Source organism: Podarcis tiliguerta (genome assembly GCF_965153285.1).
Source record: "Podarcis tiliguerta genome assembly, chromosome: 3".
NCBI classification, from domain to species: Eukaryota; Metazoa; Chordata; class Lepidosauria; order Squamata; family Lacertidae; genus Podarcis; species Podarcis tiliguerta.
Window position 1 is genome coordinate 22,814,423 of NC_139536.1, and position 21,212 is coordinate 22,835,634.

The 21,212-nt window shown below is 44.9% G+C and overlaps 1 protein-coding gene across 2 annotated transcripts; it reads left to right on the forward strand.

Moving 5' to 3' along the window:
• Positions 1-455: 455 nt before the first annotated feature.
• On the forward strand, positions 456-20,203 carry KCNG3 (potassium voltage-gated channel modifier subfamily G member 3). Of its 2 annotated transcripts, none has more exons than XM_083433118.1 (2): positions 456-1,463; positions 19,171-20,203. In XM_083433118.1, exons 1-2 carry the CDS (start codon positions 733-735, stop codon positions 19,814-19,816), a joined length of 1,377 nt encoding a protein of 458 aa, XP_083289244.1. In that variant the 5' UTR covers positions 456-732; the 3' UTR covers positions 19,817-20,203. The 2 variants fall into 2 exon arrangements, with proteins under 2 accessions (XP_083289244.1, XP_083289245.1); XM_083433119.1 differs by having other exon boundaries at positions 456-1,430.
• Positions 20,204-21,212: the final 1,009 nt, after the last annotated feature.

Here is a 21,212-nt window from a genome sequence, read left to right on the forward strand (position 1 = left end):
CGGCGCCGAGCGGGAAAGAAAGGCAGCTCGGCTCGCTCTCCGCCCGGGAGGGGAGGCGGGAGGGAGGAGGCGTGTCCCTTCCCCGCCGCCTCTGCCCTCACTCCGAGGAGACGCGCCGCCGTGTCTCTCAGCCTCGCGAGCCGCGCGCCACAGAAGCAGGGAGCGGCGCGGCGCCTCGAAGGCTGCGCGGCGCAGTCCGGAGCTGTCCAAACTTCGCGGGACTTTGCCTCGCCTGCCTTGCCAAGCCATGCCCTTCGCGAAGCCCGTCTGGGCTCTCTCGCGGCGCGGCGGCGGTGCCTCGCCACAGCCAGCGCCGGGCGACGCGCGACAGGGGCGCACGGAGTGGCCCGCCGCCCCTCGGTGAAGCCCCCCACCTCACTTGCCGCCGCCGCCGCCGCGCTCTTCCTTCGGGCGCCCCGCTCGCTCTCCCTTCCGAGGGACTCCGCGCGCTCGCTTTCCCCTCCGAGGGGGGCCGGGCGGCGCGCGCTCCGCTTGGGAACTGGACGCCGCCCCTCCGAAAGGACGACGCCTGGGCGCGAAAAGAAAAAGACCCAGAGGGCAGAGGCATTGAAGCGCGCGCTCTAGACGGCACCGCTTCGAGGCTGAGCGAGGAGGAGGAGGAGGACCCCGCCCTTCCCCGGCGCGCACCTCGGGGCTGCTGAGGTGCCGCGCGAGCCGCCCGTCCTCCCCCGCTCGCCGTCTCCGCCCTCCCCCGCGCCCGCCCCCCGAGCCATGAACTTTGGCCGGGGGGGCCCGTCGGTGGTGGTGTTGAACGTGGGGGGCACCCGCTACTCGTTCTCCCGGGAGGTGCTGAAGGACTTCCCCCTGCGCCGCCTGAGCCGCCTGCACGGCTGCCTGTCGGAGCAGGACGTGCTGGAGGTCTGCGACGACTACGACCGCGAGCGCAACGAGTACTTCTTCGACCGCCACTCGGAAGCCTTCGGCTTCATCATGCTCTACGTGCGCTACGGCCACCTGCGCTTCGTGCCCCACATGTGCGAGCTCTCCTTCTACAACGAGATGATCTACTGGGGCCTCGAGGCGTCGCACCTCGACTACTGCTGCCAGCGCCGCCTCGACGACCGCATGTCCGACACCTACACCTCCTACTCGGCCGACGACCTGCAGGCCGCCGAGCCCGCCTCCGGGGCGGCCTGGGGCAGCGGCAGCACCACCGCCAGCAGCAGCCGAGGCGGCGCCGGCGCCGAAGCCGGGGAGGGCAGCGGCGGCGCAGCGCCCCCGCCCGGCGGCGAGAAGAAGTGGCTGGAGAGGATGAGGAGGACTTTCGAGGAGCCCACCTCTTCCTTGGCCGCGCAGATCCTGGCCACCGTCTCCATCCTCTTCGTCATCGTCTCCATGGTGGTGCTCTGCGCCAGCACCATGCCCGAGTGGCGGGCGGCCGAGAACCGAAGCATGGAGGAGCAAAGCAGGTACACAGCAGACTCACTCAGGGAGCCTTCAGGGTAGGAGGAAATCTTATTCTTAACCCCCCCCCCTTCTTCGACGGTGTCCCGTCCGAGTGTGTCCCGTCTCTGTCCTCCTCTCTGCAATGCTCCCTGTCTTCTTCCTCCTCGCCATCTTCATCACCGCGATGGTTGCCTCGCCACCAGTTTCTCCCAAGTGCTGGTGTCACGCTGGAAACAACCATCGGTCAAAGTCCACCTCACCTTCCCCCTTTGCAAAAAGAAAGCAAGAAAGAAAAAGGTGGGGATGGGGCAGGAAAAGGGGCGCACCTCCCTTAAGCCAAGGGTAGCTATTTCTCAGTAACTCCTACAGAGCAGAAATGATTGCTCCGCTCAGTTACTTTCTTGCAATACTGTGTTGCCTTTTCGTCTGCCAGGAAGTCCCAAGGCAAGGTGTGTGGGCTTCCCAAGGGACAGCAAAGATGCTTGTTGGGAGGATTACCCCATCCAAGCACTAATCAGACCCAAGGAGCAATCCCCTGCACGAGAAACTGGCATAATGCCAGCTGGTGCAAGTTCAGAGAATGTAAAGTTATGCCAGAACCAAACCCTGGTCAGCAGCAGGGCTGCTGCTCTGCCTAAGGCTGGCAGAGGGGAAACAAGTCTTTAAAATAGGTTTCCTGGTCATGTGACCGAACTAAACAGGCTTAGGATCCAGCCTAATTCCCCTCCATTCTGGTCCAGCCCTCACACACACTTTTTTTTTTTGGGGGGGGGGACTTACTGTGGGTTCAGCTCAGCCAGCTGATCCAGGATGAGAACATTACACTCATATATTTTGGGCTGAGCCGTGGCAGATCTTGCCATAGGATTGCCCCCTCAGACCTGCTTAGCTTCAGCAAGAGGGTGCCCTCATGCGCCTTTAGATTTAGGACCTCACCGTAACATTTTGGAGTCAACATTCCAAGACTACAGCAGAAAACTTTCTGGGTGCCAATGAGTGATCTGGGATTTATATTTATTATTATTAATCATAACAATAACATTAAAATATTTATAAATTGCACTTTCGTAGGAAATATAGCAGGGCAGCATAGTTCCTACCCCAAAGCCTTCATTAAGAGTCTTGCACAGCCCTTCCTCGAGACATCGGGAAAATGGCATATCAGTAGTTTTGGAAAACTAAACTGGCTGGGTTTTATGGACCTGAGAGGCAGCTTCTGAAGTAAGAAGCAGCGCTTCATTGTCACAGAGGGAGAAATATGCTCTGTTTTTCCACGGAAGGTGTTTTTCCTCCTCCCCATAAAATGGCTAGATAAGCATCTCTTGCAGGATGTTTCAGTTCACTTGCTTTCAACCTGTGTTTTGAGGAACCTGTGATTCCTTCAGAGCTTATCAGGGATTATTCAGGGTGAAAATCAGGAATGGCAGGCAAGGTTTCCTGAAAGATAAACTTGCCCATCACTGCTAATATTTCTCTGCCATGTGCAGCTATAGGGGTGTGTTCCTGGTTCAGTTTATATGAGGCGATTTCGAGACCCAATGCCTGGCCATTGCAATGGATGAACTGCGTGTGTGCTCTAGCCCAGAACATACTCTGTAATCCTCTGTAGATGCAGCTGAGATCCCATGGCAGAGGAAGTGCAAGGGTCCTTAGCAGCAAATAAATAGCTTTTTTTGGGGTGGGGGACTTTCACTGAGGTGGAAAGTTTGAAAAACGGTGCTCGAGGTGTATAAGAAACTCTCCCTCCAGGCACTTGGTGTCTTAAGACAGGCAGCTGAAAAGGGGGTGAAGGTAAAACATGCAGCAGAAATTTATTGCAAATAAGTAAATGAATCAGAAAAGTTTAAACATAGACACACTACAAAAAGGTCAGGCCTGTCTTTCAGACACATCTTCCTCAGTGGACCTGAAAGCTTATTGCAAATAATAAAGGCAAAGAATTAAATATTGGCACTAATGAAGGAAACAGAAACAAATAGGGTGGGGAAGCATAAAATTCCAGCTCATCCACTGGCTTTGACTTTTAATTTACCACTGCCCACATGAAGATAAACCTCTTCATTGAAATATATGCACTGAGCAAATTAAAAAACTAACACATACACACACAAATGCTTGAATTCTGTTAAGGGTTATTTTAACCTTGGTTGTTTGCACATTCTGCCCCTGTCCCCTTGCAAAGCGCACCAGTACTGACTCCCATCTTGCCTCCGCACCTCCCGCTAGCTAACCGAACCTGCGAGCTACCATCTTAATTTCCCGCGATGCCCTGGAGTGACAGCTTGTGGGAAATTAAAATGGCAGCTCCACCCACCAGAGGGCACTTTGGCTAGTGTCTCCTCAAGCCTAGAGCCTAACACTTTCTCCCTCACAGTGGGGGTCTTGATTTGGAATATATGTAGGAAACTGCTTTGCCCTGAGTCAGACCATTGGTCAATCAAGGTCAGTATTCTCTACACTGGTTGGCAGCAGCTCTCCAGGGTTTAGAATGAGTTCATCAACTCTTACAAGCTTTCCCTGGTGGCGACCCAGAGATCTGTATGGTACTTTCCTGGTGCCTCACGTAGCCACAGCTTTTCTAGCCCATTCTTCCACCTGTCTTTTCATCCATCCTGTCTACCTGGAGTCCTGCTTGTGGCAGCTATCAGAAGAAGAGCAGGGAAAGAATGGGGAGGAAATGCCATGGATACCTGATTTCTCATTGCACCACGGGAATTTAAAGTTGCAGCCTGAAAACCATACTTCAAAGGTTAAACTATGTGATTCTGATGTAGCTAGAAGATGTCTCCCTCCTTAATCCATGCCCCTGGGCAAATGCTTTGGACATGAAACAGGATGACCTATATGTAAAGGTTCTCCAAGAATGACAAAAAATAAATAATTCTGCAGGAATGGGGAATGATTCTCCCAGCGCCTCTGACCCACATAATGCATTATATTCCTTTCATTTATTTATTTCGTAAAATTTATATACTACTTGAGTGTAAGAAAAAAAAAAACCCTCAAAGCAGTTTTCAATGAGGAGAAAACCCAGTAAAATTACCAACAAAAGTAGTTAAAAACAGCTATTAAAACATTGAAAGAATAATTAAAATCAAAGATAAACTAAAGAACCAGATCAAAATACATGCCAACATTCTACGTATCTGAGTAGGTTTGCCTAAACAAAGGAAGTTTTTAGCAGGCACTGAAAAGAGTACAGAGAAGGCACCTGTTTGACATCAATACATACCGTATTTTTTGCTCTATAAGACTCACTTTTTCCCTCCTAAAAAGTAAGGGGAAATGTGTGTGCGTCTTATGGAGCGAATGCAGGCTGCGCAGCTATCCCAGAAGCCATAACAGCAAGAGGGATTGCTGCTTTCACTGTGCAGCGATCCCTCTTGCTGTTCTGGCTTCTGAGATTCAGAATTTTTTTCCCTTGCTTTCCTCCTCCAAAAACTAGGTGCTTCTTGTGGTCTGGTGCGTCTTATAGAGCTAAAAATACGGTAGAGAGTTCCAAAGTAGGGGTGCTGCCAAACTAAAATACAAATTCCTTACAAATGCAGAACAAGTATATGTGGCACCTGTAACAGTGCCAGCTCTTATTAGACAACAACCTCTTCCTCTCATTGAGCATACAGAAACTTTTTTTCTGGGCTTGTACCAAGTAATGTTACACCAAGCAAGTAAAGTAGTAACTTTATTAGACCAGTTTCTGTAAGTAGAAGAATATGCATTCTTTAGAGTGTTGCAGAATCCTTCGTATGGCTGATAAAATGGAGAATTCTGTGAAATTTCATTCCTCCTACATTAATCCAATAACAGTCTTATTGAAATTATTATTAGTTTTGGTTCCAGATAAGAGAGGAAAGCATGTGAGGTTTGCCTGTTTCAAATTAACATCTACTGCTGCAGGAAGTTGCTGTTGTATAGAAAATAATGACCTAGCCCTGAAGCATCTCTTAACTTTTGAGCTTTTGATCTCGCAGCGCTCCAACCATGGCTGCACTCATCATCGAGGTCCTGTTTTAAAAGCTGGGCGCTAGCAAGACTGAATAGGGATTGTGGCGCCTTTGGTCTCATTGCCATATGGATGATATCTGCTCCCTTTGAAGTTTATGGGGACTTTATTGCTAATTTCACTTCTCTCCTGCTGCTTCCCTCCTTCACAGTCGGGGAGCCATCGAAGCACCTTTATAAAAGAACTGTCTTTCATTTTAAATAATCCTCCCACATCTAAAGATACACTCTAATTAGTAAGCTGGGAAGTTAGGCATTTTAGATAAAACTTCACAGAGGCATGACTTTCTCACAACAAAACTTTGGCAAGCCAGTTTGGGTGGGTGGGGAGAACACTTGTTTTCGATGTGGGTTTGGAAGAAAACTGTCCATGATGTCATATTTCTGAGAAAACTGCCACTATCTGACTTTGTTCCAGTGCTTTATGTACACGTTACTCTTTCTTTAGCACTTGTTGCTTCCCCTCCTAGAAATAGTCCTGGTTTGATAAGTAGTCATTTTTAAAGGCGTAATGAATTACTGGAATGAATCTAAAGTCAAATGAAACTGCTGCAAAAAAACCCAAGTACAGTACTTCAAATTGAGCACAACTTCATATCCTTAGACCTGGGCAGCCTCTTTAGTATTTAATATCAATCAGATCCTAGGGGATTTTGGTTTATTTTTTAAAAAAAGAGCTTCTGGTGGTACTAATATATTGATAAAAGTGCCGTGGGTGCCAGCACAAAATGGCTGCTGACAGCAGCAAAATGAGAAGTGCCAGTACTCTGTGCTAGTGAGTACTGTCACAAAAAGTCCTGGTTACTACACATTTTTAGTTTATTTCTAGATTTGAACCAGATATTTTGTAGGAGGAAAAATAATACGGCCTGAGGTGGGGACGGGAAGAATCTTAGTAGAAATTGAAATAGGTATATAAGCCAGTGCTATTGACAGATTTAGGGGAGAATGATTTTCAGGTGTCTTTTATAACAAAGATGCAACTAACAACGTATCAGAATGAATTATGATTATAATATGCAGTAGTAAGATAAACTAGGGGTGAAATAATTGGGCTGAGAGAGATAAAATGATATCCTTTACCCTTGGCCTTTATTCAAAGGCAGGATTTTCCACTTCAGATCCTGAGCTGGCATCTTCTTAATATCAGTTTTCATTATCGGACTCTGTGTCCTCAGCTATATCTCTTAATTTCGGCTGAACTTGTGAAGCAGCCCATTTTTGCTGTACCTTCAAAAATCCCATGGGTTTACTCTGGCCATGAATTAATGAAAGCAGCTTTAAAACCGAACACTGGGAACTTTTGACTTCAGCTGAAAATTATTAACTAGGGCCAAATCCCATAGGAGTGGGGTACACATTAAATTGTCGATAGCTTCTTCTACGAGCATGAAATATGGGGCAACTAACTGTCTCTTTATTAATGGAGTGTGCGCACCACAGAAATATTCTGTAGAGAGGCACATATGGTACATGTCCACTATATTCATGCAATTGAAAACAACCCACATGGTGGGTGCTACAGAGATGACAGGGTAGAAATAGATGGCGACACAGCCGATTTTGGACATATACCTGGTGTGAAGTGACTTTTAGCTAAGTGAGACTACAGGTGTATGGTATCTTTTAAGAGTGAGCTTCAAAACAAAAGGTAGCATTCAACTAAATTTTACTCAGAGTAGACCCATTGAAATTAATGTGCATAGAACTGTGGAATTGAATGGGACCCCCAGAGTCCTCTAGTTTAATCTCCTGCAATACAGGAGACTAAGGTGCATTAATTTCAGTGGGTCTATTCTGGGTAACACCTACGTGACTACCATCCAGAAAGAAAAGGGTTTTTAAAAACAACAACAACAAACTAATATTCTTCTGTCCTTTGCGTTCACCTTGAGCAAATCTTTGCTGATTGAAGGTTGTCATGCTTAAAAGGAACTGGGGGGGGGGGGACTTGGCCACCTTTTAATTACCCTTTTTTCCTGTTCAGACCTAATTTTCTCTCACTAATAATTTGTTTTTAATTTGCTTAGTGCCAAGGTCAGTTTTTCAAAATCACACATATCTCTGCTCATCTGTTCATACAGTTCTGCAAATTTCATTTATAAGGTGTTAACAGCCTTTCCACAAGTCAGTTAACAATGATTACTAATGTGACTCGATTCTAACACAGGGCATTTCTGAATTATCAGTTTATTTCAACCAATTCCTGGGAGTCAAATGAATGCAGAAAGATAATTAACAAGAGGCCATTTCTGCACAGTCATCCCTGCCCCCCATAAAACATGGTGCTGATTCAACTTCAGCCATGCTGGATTTGTGGGTGACTAGTGGCCCCAGGTGAGGACTTGCATCCCCATTGGGGTCAGACATTTGCACCAAGCTCAGAGGACACAGGGTGGGCATCTTGGGGCACCTCTCCAACAGCTGCTTATCCAGTTACTTACAGTCCCTTATTGGCTAGTCTCCATGACATCACTACTGGTTTTGACCTCTGCACCATTTTCTGGCCTTTAGAGAGTCAATGTCAGAGTAATTAAATCAGTGTTTTACTCCATCAGAGGCCAGGTGACACCCTCCCCAAGTACTACTTATTCAGTCCTTTTTTAAAAAACCCCAGCAAGCATTGGTCTTCCTTTTTTGTTGCTTGAGGTTTAGTTTTATCAAGTTCTTTGCACAACCCCATCCTCATACCCCCTAGCACTGGAGTACAAATATCCACCCTGAGTTTTTTTGTTCAATTCCTGGCATCTCCATGTACAGCTAGGGGACAACCTTTTCTGAAATTCTGGAGACAACTGCTTGTGAGTCTAGATAATACTGAACTTCATGGACCAGTGGGGCCTGACTCTGTATGTGGCAGGTTCCCATGCTCATAGCTTCTCTGTCCATGATGCATACAAATATGTTTTTGATGCATACAAATAAATCTTCCAGGCAGGATTTGGGAGATTTTGAAACGTTTCCATTTGCAGGGTGAAGATAGAAAACTTTGGGAGTGGGAGAGTTTGTTTTGTTTTTTAAGCAGAGATTCTGAATGAAATTATTACCAAATTTCACTTATTACTCTTGGTACTGGAAGGGTAACAGAATGGTTAAGCCATATATTTGGCAAGAAATGGAGCGGAACACAAAACCGCATAGTACCAAATACAAGAGTAGATAACTTTGCAAACTAAATAATTATTTTTATTTATTTTATTTTATTTTATTTATTTTATTTTATTTTATTTATATAAATACAAGAGTAGATAACTTTGCAAACTAAATAAATATTTTGTGTTTGTTCTGAGTTTCAGAACAAACACAAAAAAGATACAGTATAAAACTATACTGTATGTATTCAGAACTCAAAAGACACCAGCCCCTTTCCATGGACTGTCCCCCTATTCCTTCTCCAGAGAGCTCAATGTCATCAGCACAGCCAAAGCATATCCATAAGTACTTGGTTACAGCAGGAACAGATAAGAATAGCCGATCATTTCACACTTTTAAGAGGTCGCTGGTAAAGCAGACCTGGCAGTATCCAGTCCAAAGCCACCTGATGTTCTTTCCAGCTGGGAAGCTGACAGGCTTCTCAAAAGAAGTAGCTGCAGTTTCTCTTTCCCTGTGTGTGTGTGTGTGAGAGAGAGAGAGAGAGAGAGAGAGAGCATGGAAACAGCTATAATGGGTGACCATCTTGAGCTCATTGCTAGAAGCAGTACAAGCCCCACCCCCCAAGGCAGTCATCATACTCTGCTCTCTTGTATGCCTGTGTAAGAGAATGGAAGGGTTAAGTGGAGAGTTCAAGGTGCCCAGAGAACTTAAAGTGGAGAAGGTATGGTGCCAGGTTAGGAGGGAAGCACAGCGTAGGATAAATGGGCAGGGAGTGGGGGACGGTGGACAGTTGACAATAATAGTCCTACTCAGAGAAGACTCAATGAAATGAATGGACATAACTAACGAGTCCATTAAATTCAGTGGGTTTGCTCTGATACATTACCTGAGTGTGAAATGATCTATCATTCATCTATCTATCTATCATTCATCTATCTATCTATCTATCATCTATCTTTATTGCTTCATAATCCCTGTGTGATTTCCTGGAGCCTCTGCTGTAAAATAATTTAATAGGGCAAACTGCCCTCTACAACAAGCAGATGAACACCAAACATTTGCCAAACCTTGCAATAAAAGAGATTGCAACCAAACACATGGAAGAACTTTCCTGAAGAGTAGTACTCCACTGGTTTCGCTTGAGCCTTCTCCCTTCTTTTAGCTTTTGCAAATTTAACATTCACTGTTCATATTCCTCTTGCTCCCACATAGCAGATGGCTGACGAGGGTGCCTTAGCCTTTCTGATCTATGCTCTCTCCCATAAATTAACCCAGGGCATGACTTACTGCAATGCATGTTGTGGAAAATCTATCTTAGGGTAGCTTTTTTCCAGTGCTTTTCCATAACAGGTCATTTGGAGCAATTCGACATGATGAAGCCATCCTTAAACACACACACCGGTCCTGTGATGCCAATAAAACTGTCTTGTACGTGGTTTTTTTGGAAACTTTCCCCAAGGATGTGCATGCGCAGCAAGAACAGACTGTCTCACCCAACACCTCACTCTGTATGCTGGGATTGTGATTTTTTAAGGGTGTGTGTTTTACTGAAGGCACAGTTTACTAACCATAAAACCCCTGGGTTCTTAATCTCAACTAAAGCCCAAAGTGCTGCTTCTGGAAACACAACACATTATCATTTGTGGACAATATTTATCCCCCATTATAAAATTGATCTCCGTAAAGGTATTGAATTCCTTTGAGCTCCAGTAAAATATGTCAGCAGGCGGTAGGACTGCAGAACATTTAAACGTGAATTTAAAAAGAGATAAAACTGTTCTAGGCGTATATCCAGTTTGGCAAGTCCTATTCTATAGCTCCCTTTTATTTTTGGCTTCCATTCTAAACTTCTTTAAATAGAGGGTTGTGGGTGGCTAATGAAAACTATAGGCATAACTTTAAACATATGGATATACTGTAGCTTATCTTCTGCAACACTATGTGTATTTCAGAAGATGCTCCTCAAAGTAATTCACCCCTTTATTTACACTGCATACTGACCAGAAAAAGGTACGCTGGGCTTGCACCACATTCAAATTAGGTGTGTTTTAAGTGGTAAGTTATGTGATTAAGTCCCAGACAATCCGGCAAAAGTGAAGAACTATCAAGGCCTCTTCAAACGAGAGAGCTAACCAGATTGGGGCTTCAGTTTTGGTCGAATTGTGTCCATAATTTAATCCATATTGCTCATTGTTTTATCTGACTCCAATAGAACATCCTTGCACTTATATTAGAGATCAGCAGCTAGGGAGTCATGGGGCTTTGGGTCTTCTGTCCCTCAAACGCAGCCTTGGCCAACATAGTGCCTTCCAGATGTTTTGGACTGTAAGTCCAATCACAGTATTGGTGCTGGGAAGAGAGGAACCTCTCCTCCCAGCCCAGTGTGATCACTTTTCATTTACTTTTTTGAAATAATATTTATCTGTTTCCTATTTAAGACACCTTTAGGTGTAAGATGACACACACAAAAAGCTAGAATAATAAAAATAAAGTTTTCTGAAGAGCCAAGACAGATATTTTTGCGGTGTTTGCTGTGTTTGTCTGCATGAGTGCTGTGTATGTGGCAGGTATGGGTATGCTGTGCGAGAGAGTAAATATGGGGTGCCATTGCTCCCATTGGCAACACCCTCTTTCACTTTGGTCATGCGCACTGCTGGCAAGGGCCCTCAGAGGCCTGGCCAATAGCAAGGGCAGCCCTCAGGTCAAAAAAGATTAGCCACCCCAGTACAGACTTGTCAGCTTTGGAGATAGACCTAGTGAATGAGCAATGTAGCATTGTGAGTACCGTTTGGTTGATTCCAGTTTTGATTCTACAGCTGGATTCAGGCACAGTGCACAACCATGGTTTGTGCCAATCATAGTTAGGAACCCATTCAATGGTTTGAGCCTTGGGAACTTCTTTTTGTATGCTTTTGTTTCCCATCTGCTTAATTTGTAAGATTGCTCCCATTTCCACTTGTGGTTTGTTGACGGTCTGTGAATTCAGCCATAACTGCAAACCACAGTTAGCACAAACTGCTGTTTGCAAACTAGCTTCAAGCTGTGGCTTTATATTCTGGCTTGTGAGCCCCAAACAATCCACTGCTTGTGGGTAGGATGGGAGTCAGATATTAAAGCAATTCATGGATTTGCAGTTAGCCACTCGCCTGGTTAACTGTGATCAGAGTCCAGATGGCCTTCAGGCTAGTGTCCCATGCAGGAGGGGGGAATAGCCATGTGGTTCTGTTATTCTCCCTCCTCTCTGTAGTGTTACCATGCAACCTAAATGCTATGTTTTTGTAGGGTTGAGGGGCCCTAGCTCAGCACGATAGCACATGCAGAAGGTTCCAGGTTGTGTCTCCAGCTAAACAATTTGAGATAGTAGGGGTATGGAAAAAATAAACATCTCCTGATGATTCCTTGGGAGGCAGAGAGGACAATACTAAGCCAGATAAACCAGTGGCCTAATATTGCATAAGAATACTTATCCAAGCTTCATTGCAGGAGTAACAGTCATGGATTGTGGGAGATAGTGACCCCTCTTTACAAAATGGATGCATCGCTGTGCAAGATAGTATGAGCATCTTAGGCATACTTCCTTGGAAGTTAAGTGCTAATTGGATCTTCCTTCCAAACAAATGGACTGAAGCTCAAATTCACATTAACTTGTAAGCAGCTGGAAAAATGTCATTTACTAACTTCTATGAGATTTTGCCTAGGTAACAACTGGAGGCTGGAGGGGAATTTACTGGTGTTTTCTAGGGTTTCCTTGATTCTGGAATACAAGCATATTCTTGCAAAATAATAATAATGATGTAGACTAGTTCAATCATGTGCTGTCTTGTCTTCTGTTTTTCCCCCTTCGTGTTTCTTGTCCTGCATATACTGTGTTTTATTCAGACATTTAGTGGACGATGAGGCCAAACCTCTGTTTCCCCCCGTTTTAATGCTCAACAAATTTACTGGAGAATTTTAGACAACCTCCAAAGGGAAAAATGTGCAATTTGCAACTGAAAGATGCTTTGACAGCTCGGAATGTAATTACTTTTGAGTACAACAAACTAGCCTTATTAGTGATTTTTAAAATAATTCTCAGGCTGTCTGAACCAGTCTATATGTAAAATAGGCTATTCTGTTTGGGTCTTATCAGTCAGAGCAGAAAATTAAACAAAATGATTGGTTTATAGTAAAGAAGAAGAAGAAAGCTGCAAGAACCCTAGATTTCAAATCAACAGACAAAGAATTGCATTAAAATAACTTTCATTAAAAGGCTGATAAATACTCCAAATTAGAGAGTTTTAGACAAGGACTAAATTAACATTCAACTCAAGTGCAATCAATACAAAAGAAAATTGAATGGCCATATGCGTTGGAATATGTAGATGTTGGGAATATGTAGTTTCTCAGGTTTTCTTAATTTAACTATGACAGCATTCACAAATGCTGAATTACAGTTTTTTGTTTAAATAAAGCCTCACTGGAATTAAGGATACTAACAGTACGATCTTACACACATCTTCTCAGAAATAAGTACCGTAGCATCCAATGGAGCATAGTTATAGGTAAGTGTGCAGGATTGTAGCCTTCTAGCACAATCATGTCTATTCAGAAGGAATCCTCACTGGACTCAGTGGGGTTTACTCCCAGGTAATTGGGTATGGGATTTGCAGAATTCAGTGTGGCCTTGCTCCTGTACCCACCTATCTGGGAGTAAGCCCTACTGAACTCAGTAGTTTTGTTTCTGACTATAGGGAGCACCACACAATACAGTGGTACCTCGGGTTACATATGCTTCAGGTTACATACGCTTCAGGTTACAGACTCTGCTAACCCAGAAATAGTACCTCGGGTTAAGAACTTTGCTTCAGGATGAGAACAGAAATCGTGCAGCGGCGGCGCAGCAGCAGCAGCGGGAGTCCCCATTAGCTAAAATAGTGCTTCAGGTTAAGAACAGTTTCAGGTTAAGAATGGACCTCCAGAACGAATTAAGTACTTAACCCGAGGTACCACTGTACCGATGTTTCCAATATCAGAACAAAATCACACGCACACAATTTTCATCATTACACATAGCAGAGCCTGTATCAAAACAACAGGGATGCCTTTTTTAAAAAATGCATTTTTCTCTGGCACCATTCATCTATTTCAAGAGTTCCCAGAACTGAGGTCCATTAGCTTCACCTAGGATGTTCCGCAGCATGTCCGTAAAAACACAATTGAAAATCACACAGCATCTAGTGCTATTACAACAACAGGCACAAAAAACATTAAGTGATCTGCTGAGGCCCTCTGCAATTTGCGAGTGGTCCACAAGGAAGAAAGTTTAGGAACTACTGATTAATTTTGTGATGTAGCTGCATTTTGAAACTACCATCTCGCCACTTGCTTAGGAGAATTCAGCATTATTTAAAAAAATTTAAGGAGCGTATATTTGGGCAGGGCAAGCTGTCATAAAAAATGGATGATATTCAGTTTAAATTAGGTGCCGCTAATGCCAGTTGTCACAATGGTGCGCTGAGAACTGGGTGAGGCTTGCTTCTCCTAATGCCCTGCTTCATTAGCCAGGCAACATAGTGCATCGACTGATGGTTTTGGACCAGAACCTGGACGATGCTTGACCATAGCAGCTGATTTATTTATTTATTATCCATTAATTGTTCTCATGCCCCGCCCTTCTTCCTAATCAGAGCCCGGGGCAGCTGAAAGCAAAACCACACCAATATACAGAAGCACAAAACAGCAATTAAGGCTACAGCAAATTCGCAACAACTTTTAAAGCAGGAGCAGCGAACGGTACATTCTCTCGCCAGCAGTGTGCAATTAACCACCGAATGCCTGGGGAAATAAAAAATGCTTTAAGTGCAGCGGAATTGTGTGCGGCAGAGAAAGGTAGAACTGGTGAAAGCTCCTTTTCACATGGCTTCCTTCTGATTTTTTTGCAAGCCGCTTGCAGATTAGCATAATCCTACATTGGCCTTGGGGAAGCTGCAGAGTTTCTTGAGGGGGAGGGGGATGGATAATGTGCATGTAGTGCTTGCGGCACTGTAAAATGTTCTTGCTGCCATCTTCAACCAGCTTGGACCTTCCTGAAGTTTTGGACTGCACTTCCCATCACCTTTGACCTTTGGTCGTGCTAACTTGGCCTGACGGATTTGTAGCCTAAAACGGGTAGAGGGCACCAGGTTCACAAAATCCGGGTTACACTGGTGCACCAGCCATGGATGAGTAGGAATCAGCTGCCATCTGAAGGCATTTATCACCATAGCAGTATCAATCACACTGTTTAGCACAGTTGCATCTCTGCCTCTGGATTCAGAGCTATGGATTCTCTTTGCAGTCCTGCAGAGAGGCCTGATGGAGCCACAGTTGCCAACTGCCTCTTTTCCCCACAACACCACCAGTTTGGTGCTCTCTGCTTCATATATTCATGAGCACTTGCTATATTCTCCCAGTGATTCATACAAGTCAACAATGGGAAACATGAGCTTTTGAAGAGCATTGGAATCCTTAAGGCAAAAGAGAAATGAGAGTGGGTGGAGTGAGGTTGCAAAATAGCACACAAGGCACTCTTGTCTGTGGAGGCTACAAAGCCAACATATTTTACTGAACCCAGAAAAAGTTGTTTAAAAAAATGTTTTTTTAAAAAAAAATTCAAAATATGTGGTTCCTTTTTGCAAGCATTCCAGCTGTGCAAAACACTTGGGAAATTCTTTACATGATATAAACATTTCCCTTTGAGTCCCCTGAGGTGAGAGTAGATGTCACATGGATGACAAAAAGTCAACAAGTGGCATTAGGAAGAGATTTGACCTCTCGTCCCACTTGTGCTATGTCTCCAAATGGCTTGCAGGCCAGTCTGGTTGCTGAACACTGCTATGATCAAAGTGAAACTACGGCGCTACATTTACCTCTAAATTGTGCGGAAATAGGAGCACACTGTGTTTCCTAATGTTGCTTTTGCTAGCCTGGAACACGGCAGAAACAAAGGCTGCAGGCTTATCCCCAGGCAACTATATGTTATATCCATGATGGTGGAATAACCACCTTAGCCACAGGCCAGAGCTCCTCAGGATTTCAGCACACCCCACCCATGGTCCTCCTCTTCAGGAGCTGCTTCTTTCATTGCCCCACATCCACATCCTGCCTATGAACATTTTGCAAACTTGCAGTGGAGATGTCTCTTACCATGCATCAGAACTTCCACTGGTGCAACCAAGCTGCTCTGTAGGCAGTGGGTTCTCCTTTTATTTCTGAATCTTGTTACCTGGTGAAAACAGGGCAATGATAGCCTAGTGGATGTGGTGGTGATGCAGAGGAGTTGCTGTTAAGGTAAGTGGTCATCCTTTGAACAAAGCCTGGTCACAGTTTATTTACTGAACAAGATTTAAACACCGCTTGATCATAATAAAATCTCTCTGCAAGGAATTTTATAGATATAGATATATAGCTATATCTTGATGCAAAAAGTTTTAAAAACCCAAGTAATTAAAAACATTTCAAAGATAATTAAAAAGAACAGCAAAAGATTAAATCACATCAACATCTGTGTGTCTGGATAAGCGTGCCTGAACAGAAACATTTTACAGTGAAAAGAGTACCGCGAAAGTGCCCGCCTGATGTCAGTAGTCAGAGCGCCGAAATGCAGGTGCTGCCGCACTAATAGATTGATTTCTTAAAACTCTGGGGCAGATATTATGCAGTATGTGCCCTTGCTGAACATCGAAGCACTTGATTGGGCACATAGGTTGAGTAAGGAGATATCTCACAGATAAACTGGTCTCAAGACGTTGAGGGCTCTAATAGCAACACCTTGAACTTAGTCCAGTAACAAATTGGCAACTGGTAAAGATCTCTCAGCAGAGGAGTTACATGCTGGCAGGGTCTCACTCCTGCCAGAAACTGTGCTGTAGCATTCTGCACTAACTGTAGTTTCTGGATCAAGTGCAAGGGAAGCCTCACACAGAGTGCATTGTAGTAATCCAGTCAGTCACCAGTGCCTGAATTCCTGTTGTCAAGCTCTCTAGTTCACGCTGTGTTGCTGCTCCTTCAGGGGGAGTGCAACCCCATCCAGGACAGACAGTTGACTATTTTTTGGACCACTCTCACACACTGCCTCTGTCTTGCCAGGATTCAAGCTCAGCTTATTGCCCTCCTGCATCCCACCACCATGTCCCGGTCCCAGTCCAATTCCCGCACAGCCATTCCCAATTCAAATGTTATGGAGAAACAGAGCTGAGTATCATCAGCATACTGATGACAACTTGCTCTCAAACTCCTAGCAGCTTCACATAGATGGGGATAAAGTAGTGCCCTGGGGCACAGCACAATTGCCATGGGGGCAAAAAGCACTCTTCCAGTGCTGCTCTCAGGACTTGGTCCTGTAGGTAGGATCAGATCCACTGTAGCAGAATGCACCAAATTTCCATTCCTTGAACCCTGTCCTGGAATGCCATGAGCAATGGTACTGAAACCCATAGAGGGATCAGGAAGAAGGAGCAAGGTTGCAAACCCCCCCCCCGACCCACTCTCTGAAAAGGTCATCCATCTGGGTAGCCAAGGACAGGCCTGAACCCAGATTAGTATGGATCAAAATAACCTTCGAAATCCAAAAATGCTTGCAGATGCCCCTGCACAATGCTCTCTGCCACTGATTGCCCTAGCAATTATTTCAGTCCAAGGAGTCTGGGGCTGGTTTCTTTAGGAGTGGTACTATTGTCTCTTTCAAGGCAGCAGGGACCGCATCCTCGCACAACAAAGTGTTAACCACGCTCTGGACCTCAGCCAGACAAACCCTCTCTGCTAGATTTCATAAACTTGAGAGGGAGTCAAGAGCGTGCATTGTCAGGAGCATAGCCACCAGCAACTTTGTCCACACCAGCTGACTGCAGAAGCCGAAACGTGTCCCGCAGCACATCAGCGACTATTGCATTGGGTACTTCTTCTGTAACTGCGGCAACTGCAGAGTCAAGGTCAGTCTGAAGCAAAGCGACTTTATCCTCGGAGTGGACAGCCAGTTGGTCACAACCGCTCCTTGGATGCTCCAGGGGCCCCTCCTCCAGAGTAGGAGTGAGTGATCTCTGGAACATCCACCAGTTCAGCTAACAGAGGTTGCAATGCAAGCTGCAGAATGAGCAACCTTCACAGCCCGCATTGCCACAAGTTAGGCAGGGTGGTGTGCACGAGCCAGTGTTCGGCAGGCTTTGAAGCTCTCGTGGCGTGATATGTTTATTTCGTAAGTTATCTGTTCTGTATTGCTTTTGTAATTTATATTACGAAAAGCAATATAAAGCACATGAAGCAAAACATTAAAATGATTTTCAGAAGCTACACAAAAAACCCCCCATGTCATTAGCAGCATCATTAAAAACAACTTAAGCCATCAGCCCCCGAATTGGCTTTACTGCCTGTGCAATGCTGACTGTGTACTATTAGAAAGTTTCCACCGTGTCTGAACAGGGCATTCAGTTTGAATCAGAACAGTCAATGCTGTTTTAAAGGCCCCATTCCAGCTTTCCCGTCACCTGGTAATAACTATTTGGTGCTCTAATTTAAGGATGTTGGTAACACAGTGTTCAGTTCAGTTCAGTTCAGTGACTTCAAGAAATGCTTAGGCTGTTTTACAGTTGACTGGTAATTATTCATCTGGGAAATCATTTTAAAAGGGCCTAGAATAGAGTCCTGGAGGGGAATAAAAGTGCTGACTAATTTGATCTAAATGCAGGAGTGCTGATCCCGTGCGCGCACATGCGCACATTTCGTCAGCTTTTTCTCCACTGCACCATGGCACACTACTGGTACCTAATAGTTTTTGGTAGTATTATTGGTTTGCTTTCCATCCTTCCCTTCCTCCCAAAGGAGCCCAGGGCAGCAAACAACAAAGCTGCTAAATTATACAATTAGAAACAAAATGGAAAAAATGGAAAACAAACATTAAGGGCATCTAAAATCATTTAGAAACAGCTACGTATCTAACAGCCCCATGGCTAATAATTTCAAGGTTGCCGGAAACTGTATCTTTCAGCTATCAAATGCCTATGTGAACAGGAATGTGTTCCAATGCCTCCTGGATGTTAATGAATGAAAGAGGGAGACACACCTCACCAGAAAGGGCATTCCACAAATGGGGAGCCACCACCTCAAAGGCCCTGTGGTGGGTCAGTGCCAACCAGGCAGCACCACTCTTGTTGAAAGTAGGGCCTAAGTTTGCTGTTACTGGAAGAGGTCTCCTTAAAGTACTTGGGTCCCAAGCTGTTTGCCAGTACTTGATCTAACGTTGTCAGTTCCTCAATTTCTTAGATATTAGAGGTACATTTTTGACATGCCTTAAGATTTTAAATAAATGCATAGAATCAGAAAACATAAAATCAGGCATAGTGCATTTACTAAGAAAAATATGTTTCTATTATTCTCTCCCCAAAAAGCCATCAGTATGTAAAAAACCAGGCTTTAAGAGAAAAAGATCAAGTGAGAGGTGTTTCTGGCAGCCTCTAATCCATTAGTATCTTACTAATAGCTGCTAGAAACCTGTTATTTGTGAGCTGAATCAAAATCCAGTAAAAAACTTATTTGGCATGCTTGTCTGCTAAAAGTCTGAGTCCGTGTCAGTGTAATAGTGTCCAAGTTCAACTGACCGACCAACCAAAATTACTCACAGGAATTGAATTGTTTTGCTTGTGTTTCTTTCAACAGGATAATTGAAGCAATCTGCATAGGCTGGTTCACTGCAGAGTGCATTGTGAGGTTCATCGTCTCCAAAAACAAGTGTGAGTTTGTCAAGAGACCCCTGAACATCATCGACTTGCTGGCAATAACTCCCTACTACATCTCCGTGCTGATGACCGTTTTTACAGGGGAGAATTCTCAGCTCCAGAGGGCTGGAGTCACCTTGAGGGTCCTGAGAATGATGAGGATTTTTTGGGTGATTAAGCTCGCCCGCCACTTCATTGGCCTTCAGACACTTGGCCTGACCCTGAAGCGATGCTATAGGGAGATGGTGATGCTGCTCGTCTTTGTCTGCGTTGCTATGGCGATTTTCAGCGCGCTCGCCCAGCTCCTTGAACATGGGCTGAAATTAGGGAAGCCCAACGAAGGCTATGCCAGCATCCCGGCTGCTTGTTGGTGGGTGATCATCTCTATGACCACGGTTGGTTATGGTGACGTATGCCCTGTCACCGTACCCGGAAGGATTCTTGGAGGGATTTGTGTGGTCAGCGGGATTGTGCTGCTGGCCCTGCCTATCACTTTCATCTACCACAGCTTTGTGCAGTGTTACCATGAGCTCAAGTTCCGGTCTGCTAGGTACAGCAGGAGCCTCTCTGCCGAATTCCTAAATTAATGGATAGCACAACTGCATTTCGTAGCAGCACTTATATGTTGAAGGAATCGACCGGACCCTCCTTGTTTCTCCCCTGTTCCTGGTGACTGACAGGAGGGGCAATGCCCTATGCCCTTAAAGGAAGGCTTTCCCTCTCTCCACCTGCAGGGTGACCACTTTCTCAATGCAGGGATGAAAGCAAAGCACTCATTTCCTTAGTCTCATCGCACACGAGTGTCTCCAGCTTGTTGGACATTGCAGGCGGTATGCACTATTTAGAGTGAAGCACATGCATTTAAAATATGTCTTTGATTTTCATGTTCTCATTCATTTCAAGGTGGTCTGTTTTCAGGAGCACACACAGTCCAGAGACTCAAGTGATCAAGCTCGGCGCACCCAGAGTGGGTGGGTGGTGCGTTTTGGTGCGTTTTGAGGTTTCAGCTGAGTTGATGGCAAAGCTCAGCAGGCCTACAGTCCCGGATGTGAGAAAGCACCTTAGGAGGGTCAGTGAACACACATTTCTCTCTCACACAGGGCTTCCTCTGCAGATGAGTCAACGTAGAAAAGGTTTGCATAATATGAAAAGTTTGGAAACCATTGTGTTCCAAATGCTTGAATCATCACCTAATTTAATCATCAATTTGCATGGTAAGAAAAGGGAATCCTATACAGAAAGATCGTTTATTTGGAGCCCTATTATTTCTTGAACATTTAAGGTCTGTTGTCTGTTGTACACCACCTCCCTGCCTCACATGCACCCCATATAGTTGAGGAAATAATCTGATATCCACTAAAGCCGAGCAAATCTGCATTAGCGAAAGTGGAGTCGGCAAAATTACCAGATTCCAGATTTACAAACTGAGATGAGAATCTGGCCTTTTTTCTCCCTGTTGTGCCACATGAAGCAAGATTTTCTGGCATTCCAGTCCTAAATAACTCTGCTCAGAAACAAAGCACTTCATTGCAAGTCAGTGTCTTTAGGTTCAGCAACAAATGTGATTAACGGGAGAGTGCTGCTATTGGGCTTTATAAAAATTCAGTTGCTGACAATGTGATAGATGTATTTAGAGGGCACTCGTGTGTGAGCTATTGCTGAGCCTGAGTTATGTTGCCAACTCTGTTCCATCAGTATGAAAAGCATTTGTTTGAAAGCCTTCAGTTTGTTGTTCTTCCCCTCCCTCCTCTTTTTATTAATAATTGCAGTACAATAGCCAGAGTGGTGGAGGAGATAAAGAGAGAGGGCAAAGTAGTAAAAGTCCCTGCCTAGCCCTGAAAGTAAGTTGGTGGCTCTGGGCCCGTTTCTGTCTCTCAGCCTAGACTTGCTTACAAGGTAAGTCATTCATAGGTTGACGGGAGAATAAAATAATGCCATATGTAGAGATAGCAAGGCCTGGAAAAATAGGGGGGCGGGACCAGG